Genomic DNA, 7,162 nt, shown 5'->3' with positions numbered 1-7,162 from the left:
ACCTCTCCTCGCGACCTTTGCACACAGCCTGCATTCCATCCCTGAAACCTGCTACCTGATAAGTGATAAACAACTGACTCACTTGTTTTTCCGGGGGGGCAATGGCCCACCGTTGCACACGGCACAAGAGAGCAAGAGCGAGAGAGCGAGAGAGGGAGGGAGCAGGAATGGAGAGAGCGAGAGAGCAAGCGAAAGAGGGCGGGAGGAAGATCCTGCCCACTCCGTTTGAGCCACATGCACGCAGAGGCACATGTCAGATTATCAACGTGTGAGCGAGCGTCCGTATGTTATGTGTGCGTGTTTGGGGGTGTGTGAGTAGAGAGGAGGGTTTCCTGCTGTTTAACAGCAACAAACCCACAACAGCCCAAATATATATGTAATTTCACAGACTTATATGTCGCCACTTTAACTCTCCGTATCTTACGCTGTGAGCCTGCTTGGTAAAACAAGCTGATGACTGCGCGTGCATAGCGATATTGCATAACCACTAGCGTTCCATAGCGAAGATTATATAGGCTAATAGGATAAACACGCAAGGAAAAAATACCGAGCTACGATGACAGAATTATACAACTGCGTAGTGTGAAATGAATGGCCTTTAAGATTTTCTATATCGCGTTTCCATGCCCGCATTAGATATTCCTCGTTCGCAACAACACTCTGGGGGTGTTTACGTGTGGGTGCTTGCTGGCATGGAGGTCCAGAATAAGAACTGCGTCATATTTCTCTCTGACGTTGCTTCAAGTGCGTTCATCATCCTGCGAAATTATTCTGCGCAATTACGAAGCATCAACATATCTGCAGGGCATTTCCGGTGCGTGTTTACAACACGTTCACGTCGAGAGGACAACCTTAGCCCCTTAATAAGCCATAAACACGACATGCCGCGCATTCGTGTCATGCTTTATTTAATCTGCGCGAGTGTTTAAAGGGGAGCAGATTATTTTACTCATCTAGGTATATCGTATCCTCAACAGAATGATAAACAGCAAACACTACACTGTCATCACGGCGGACCAGATAATCCAGAGAGGAAGTCGCTCGAAAAGCTACTGTGTGCGTGTAGAGGGGATGTGTCCCCTTTACAGCTGTGGCAAATTCAACCTTGCCTGCCCATCTGTGAGCCTAAAGCCAGCACACCAAGTAGGGTCACAATTACTACACACGCATATAAGCATGTTATTAACAACCAAAGGCAGGTTACTGCCCTCATGTGACTTTTTCTACCACCATCATAACATTATTCACCCCTGTCGAGTTGGCCATCACAATGCAGTATATTGTATGGCACAGTGATTCCCCATTGCACTCTAAGACACACGGTACAACCACAAATAAAGTAAATAAAGGGGGAGGGAAGGAGAGAAAGAAATACAAAATAAAGCATCCCAGCTCACCTTTCACAGCTGTGGCAGTTTCCTTGAAGCCAAGGCTGGCGTAGGGGCTGGCGAGGTGTATTCCATTGATGCCCCCCTTGCAGCAGCTGGTGGCCTTGAAGCGCACCAGGGCGTCGCAGGAGGCGGGCAGGCCGTGGCCACCCTCGTCCATCAGGTTTAAGGCGATGTAGTTGAGTCCGTTCTGGAAGCCGGCTGACGTCTGCCTGCACATGGGGCTGGTCGCGTGGTGAGCGTGGTGGGCATAGGCGCTGTGATGGTGGTTGCTGCTGCCGCCCTCTTCCACGCCGCTTTCGCTGTTGCGCACCGACGCCGGCACGCTCTCCACCGAGGCGGAGGCGCCGTGCCGCCGCGCACCGTGGTGGGCGAAGGAGGGGAAGACGGGCGTCACCGTGGTGGTGGAGGAGAAGGTCTCCGAGCTGTGGCGTCTGCGGCCCTGGGGGTCGGCACGGATCACCTTGGCCCCCCGGTCGGGGTCCGAGACTGGAGGAGAGCCGCCAGAGAGCAGGAACGCCTCCAGACCCCCGCAGTTGGTGGTGGCACCCATGGTTGGGGTGGCGGTAGCCGCTGCCACGTCTCCCAGTGTCAACCTCTGGACGCAGATGCTGGGACTGGTGGTGCAGGTGTTGGCGGACGAGCCCCCATCGCTGTTGGCAGAGGACTGGTGCAGGCTGATGGGTTTGGCAGGGGAGCCAGCCCCTCCGAACGTCATCTCTGTGTAATCGTCCTTGTTCACTGCTGCCGCCGCGGGCAAGCCGGGCACGACTGGCGCTGCCAGGGAGGCGTACATGCCACTCACACCATTCTCCTCCTTCACCCCCTCCTCAGCCCCGTCGTCCTTGTCACTGCATGGGCAGAGCTCGGGTAACGAGTCCAGCGGGTCCACCGCGACGGAGGCGGAGGAGGAAGAGGCGATGTTGCTGCTGCTCCTCTTGGGCGAGCACGAGCTCAAGTCCACGTTCATGTAGTCGGACAGGATGAGGGAGCCCCTCTGGCTGCCCGGGTAACCTGCCAGCGTCGAGTTCACTGGGCTATCCGATGCTGACGATGACGACGAAGACGATGATGATGAAGACGAAGATGAGGATGAGGAAGAGTTGTTAGAAGAGGGCACTGTACAAGGCTGGGATTTCGCCTTTGATGATGATGATGATGGTGATGCTGACATCAGGGGAGAGTAGGGGGGCTGTGCCGTTCCAAAGTCGATGTTGACGTACTCGCCCGGGCTCTTGGGCTCGCCGGGCATCATCACGGGGTGCTCCGTCATGCTGGGCAGCGTGGGTAGGGTGTCCAAGGAGAGGCGCGAGGGCCTGTTCAGACGGCCCCGGTGGTGCACCAGGCTCTGCCTGACCGGAGAGGGTCCTGAGGAGGAGGAGGAGGCGGGGGAGGGGGAGGACGTGGATGGGGCTGTGGAGGAGGGAGAAGGGAGGGAAGCCTGAGCCTCGGGCGGACTGCAGGGAGAGGAGCCGCTGCCACACTCGCCTCCGCACGGCTCCTCCAATATTCTCTGGTTCTGGGGACTCATCAGTACGTACTGGTCGCTGTTGCCATTCAGCTGCTGCTGCTGCTGGTTATGATGATGATGATGATGATGATGGTGATAATGATGATGCTGGGGTTTGTAGGACCGGGGCAGGGAACTGAAGGAATAAGGCACCCGCTGCAAGGGGAAAGGGTGGTGGGGGTGAAACTGTTGTTGCTGATTGATCTGGTGTCTCTCGGTTGGGCCGAGGGAGGCCAGGAAGTAGTCGGGCGGGGTGAGGGACACAGTGGCTGTGCTGGAGGAGGAGGAGTGGGGGTCCACGGGGGACATGTTGAGGTACTCGCCGTTGCCCAGTCTTCCGTCCGAGCTCTCCATGGACAGCTTGGAGCCGCACAGCATCTTCATGTAGCCGCTGTCCTCGAGTGAGCAGCTGCTGCTGGGGGAGTTGGTCCGGAAACCGCTGCCGCTGCTCCCGGCACCGCTACCGTGACCGTTGCTGGATCCACCGGCCGGGAGCACGTGGTGGCCCCGGGGGTTGATGATCTGCTTGGGGGCTGACACGCACATGGGGCTCATGGGCATGTAGCTCTCGTCCCTAATGGGGCCGCTGCCTGGTGGGGCTGCGCCTGGGGTCATTGGCATGTAGCCATCATTACCACCAGCACTGGGAAAGTGGGGTCCACTCGGGCTCTTCAGCAGGGATCCGATTTCGATGTCGCCATAGTCCTCCGGGTAGGTGACCTTCGGGGAGGCCGTGTGCGAGCTGCGGCCAGAGGAGAGGGGTCCCCCGCCAGCCAGGTTGTGGGAGGAGGAGGATGCCGAGGTGGGGGTGGTGTAGGTGGCCCTCATCAGGGTGTACTCGTCCAGCGAGGCCGAGGAGACCTGAGCTGGCGCCCTCTTCTGGTGAGGCATGGTAAGGGAGTGGGTCCTCTTCCTGTAGGCCTTTTCCAGGTCCAGCAGCAGGGGCCCGTCGTCGCCTGCCATCATGCCCACCCGGGACATGCGATGCTGGCTGCCATGGGTGAAGGGGGTGAGCCCCATCATGTGCCTGCGCTCCATGAGCATGTAACCATGCAGGTCGCTGCCCTCCTGGGAGGGCGGCGTGTCTGTGAAGGACTCGGGGGTGTTGCTACGGTTGGAGGCCAGCAGATAGCCCCGTGCACCCTCCCCGGGGCTAGAGGCATAGTCGTCGCAGGAAATGAAGCCAGCGTCGCTAGGAGACCCAGAGACGGACGCGCTGCAGCTTGACGGGCGGGGAGCGCTCTCCAGGTTGGAGCCATGCCCGGAGCTGGAGGACAGGCTGACGGGGCTGGTGGCTGAGGGAGGGGAGTGAGACACGGGCATGGACATGGATTTGCTGTGCTGCAGGGAGGGGGATTCGAATGTCCGACAGGGGCGAGCTGTCACTGTGTTTGACCGGCTCAGCTGGGTCCGGTTCACGCTAGGACTGATGGGGCTCCCCGTGACAGACATGGGGCGTGTCATGGTTCCGTCGCCCTCGCTGGCCGTTCTTATCCGACACGATGAGAATTTGGTGACAGGGGATGTGGCGGCTATGCTGTCCGTCCGAGAGCGGCGCAGCAGCCCCGTCTGACTCGGCGGGAGGTTGTTCAAATGCCGCCTGCTCGGCACGGAGATGGGGTTCGTACCTGAGGACTGGCTCTTGCTGCGCGGTCGAAACTCCGACAGCTCTTTCATAGCTTTCATAGCCTCCAAAATAGTTTCGTGGATGTTTTGAGCCACGACCGAATCGTCCGCTTGCATCCAAAATTCACCGGGACCCGTGGACGCGGACCTGCCCACTTCGATGAAGAAAAAACTGTCTGAGTGACCACATCTCCGAATGTTCATCAGCTGTAAACTGACCGAAGCAGCCTCAGAGTTCAGTTTCACGAAGCTAATACTCCGGCTCGATAAACAAAGTCTGTATACTCCCGTCAAATTCCGCGTATGACCCAGTCCTTTTGATTTCAAATTTACTTGCCAAACCTCCTTGTAAGCGGCATTCACCGGCGTAATCATACCGTAGCTCGACTCGTCAAACCCCACCAGCGACGAGGCTGAATTACACGAGCCGTCATACACTCGCCCCTCATTCATTAAATCCGTTAAGACTTGGTACCAATTTTCCTGCTCCTGCTCATTTTCGGCGGCCACGGCAAAATACTCGTCCTTGGTGTAAAGGGCGATGAGGTGTTTGTGTTTAGCGTCTGCTCTCTTGTTGATGTTCAAGCAGGAATCCAGGGGTATGACCCTCTTAGCTGCCGATTTGTTCTTCCATTTCTTTTCGCTCTCGTAATATTCCAGCCGGGCTGGGTAGCCGTCGCTCTGCTCCTTCAGCACGAAAAACCGCTTGTGTCCATGTTTCTGCTTCTTCAGATAACCGCATTTCTTAATGTTGTTGTTATTCACGTTGACGTTGGAAATTAACTGTCCTCCTGTTTGCGGCGGACTCGCCATTCTCGCGTCCTGGGGAACTCTCACTTTCTCGCTTAACTTGTATGTTCTCTCCTTGAAGCGCGAATGGAGGAGAAACTCGACCGTACTTCTCGCTTCTATCTCATTCCGAGCTATGCCCACCGCACACGGCGTGCGTAACAGTTAACCAGTAAATAACACATATCGCTAAGTGACTGGACTGAAGAGGAAAAACAACATGTGACGTCCTACACATCCCAGCTTTAGTTACAAAAAAAGCAGGGAGGAAAAAAATACACACTGCAAGGCGGCGCAACCTTCAGGGAAGGCGTACATGTATGCAGACCCGCCTATCCGATAGGCTCATTGGAGTCATTGGTTGTTGAGCGTGAATGGTAGTAAAACGAACCTATCTGGAGAAAATAAATCCCTCCCATCCGAGGGTGGCTGCTCCGCCCTATTCGCGCTCAGCAGAACTCCCCTAGAACTGCCAGAGTGTTCGTGTGCGCCAGTTGATCTATTCTAATCTACGGCATATGACTTGCCAGTTATTCTTGGGAATTTTGTCATAGCCAGCACGTAATGGGGTTTGTTCTTCAATCAGTATACTTCTATTCAAATGCGTTGGCTGTTTCCTCATCCTGTACCATCCTCATGGGAACTTAAGTCTGAGTCACATTATATTCAGAAACATTAGTAAGTAGCTCGGCTGACTTCCGAAGGACATGGGAATCGCTTGTTACATTTAAATAGTGCCACTGAATTCTAGTGGAAGTGCTACTGAAATGAGCTGATAGTCTTGTCGCGTTCCAATGAATGCTCCGGTCATTTGCTATCCAGTCCATATTTGCTTGGATAAACACAGGTGCAGACTATCATTTAAATGTGTAGTAACCTGATTATTGCAACTGTCAACGGTTGATTGCAGTGCAAAATTTTATGAAATAGACTACACTGCTTAGTCTGGTGCATGGTCTAAGCAATTGCAATTTATTAGGTCTTACATACTCATGCCCTCGACATATGACTTATGCACTATCCACATGGACTGTGCACCTTAATGTTGTTGTTATGCAACTTTGAGTAAGCATTTTAGCTGTTTTCGGGTCGATGGCTATGACGGATAATAGTTCGTCAGATGTTTGCACTGAAACTTGGGTTGTTGACAAGAATAATCTAGATGGCGTCGCTCCACATTTCACTTCATCCGTTTCAAAACATTGACATTTAGCTGGCGTTGTGATGCGAGCACCCAAAGAATTCCCACCCTGCGACAAAACACTATCGCCAAAAGCTTGCCGGATTTGCCTTTCACATTCGATTAATCAGGAAATCATTTGAGTGTAAAATTGTAAACAACCTACAAGTCATGGCTCTTGTTATGTAACGTACTGCTCTATTTATAAGACTGCGGATTCAGTAGCGCAACTTGACTGCCTCTAGCGTTTCACACTGCGCGCTGTCAGCAGCACGGGCAGAGCTGGCTTATTTTTCGCTCGAGCCCTGGTTGTCCTCCTCCTTCGGAATTGCGAATGGCGATGTTAATTTGTTACATGTATTTAATTACTCTCCGTTATTACATAGCAAACGTATAGGTGATAATAAATATGCCACTCTCGTGTGTGGCTACTGACAAGCGGGCTCTCATCTCTCGACCCATATAGCCTACTGTAGGAGGAGGATGGTGATGTTTCTAGGTGATGACGCGAAATAAAAGTCTACAAGGAGATTGATGCGTCATTCGGGGAGAATATGCGTAAATGAACACGGTGTAACCTGAATGTTTCCCCCCCTACAGTCTCACAGGGAGGTAGCCAACGCATAGCCTAGATTTCTCGGGTGGTTGCCGGGCACTGCATTCGGGTAT

The 7,162-nt window shown here is 54.0% G+C and overlaps 1 protein-coding gene across 1 annotated transcript in view; it reads right to left on the bottom strand.

The window, feature by feature from the left end:
* The window catches only part of irs2b (insulin receptor substrate 2b), a 24,909-nt gene extending 19,310 nt beyond the window's left edge, over positions 1–5,599 (bottom strand). Inside the window, exon 1 of the mRNA XM_063214213.1 lies at positions 1,398–5,599. Within this exon, the coding sequence (XP_063070283.1) occupies positions 1,398–5,337 (3,940 nt within the window). The 5' untranslated portion in view covers positions 5,338–5,599. The remainder of the gene's footprint in view (positions 1–1,397) is intronic.
* Positions 5,600–7,162: the final 1,563 nt, after the last annotated feature.

Source organism: Engraulis encrasicolus, chromosome 13 (assembly GCF_034702125.1).
Source record: "Engraulis encrasicolus isolate BLACKSEA-1 chromosome 13, IST_EnEncr_1.0, whole genome shotgun sequence".
In the NCBI taxonomy this organism is placed as follows: Eukaryota; Metazoa; Chordata; class Actinopteri; order Clupeiformes; family Engraulidae; genus Engraulis; species Engraulis encrasicolus.
The sequence above is the reverse complement of the archived record's forward strand: the minus strand, read 5'-3'. Positions and strand labels throughout refer to the sequence as shown.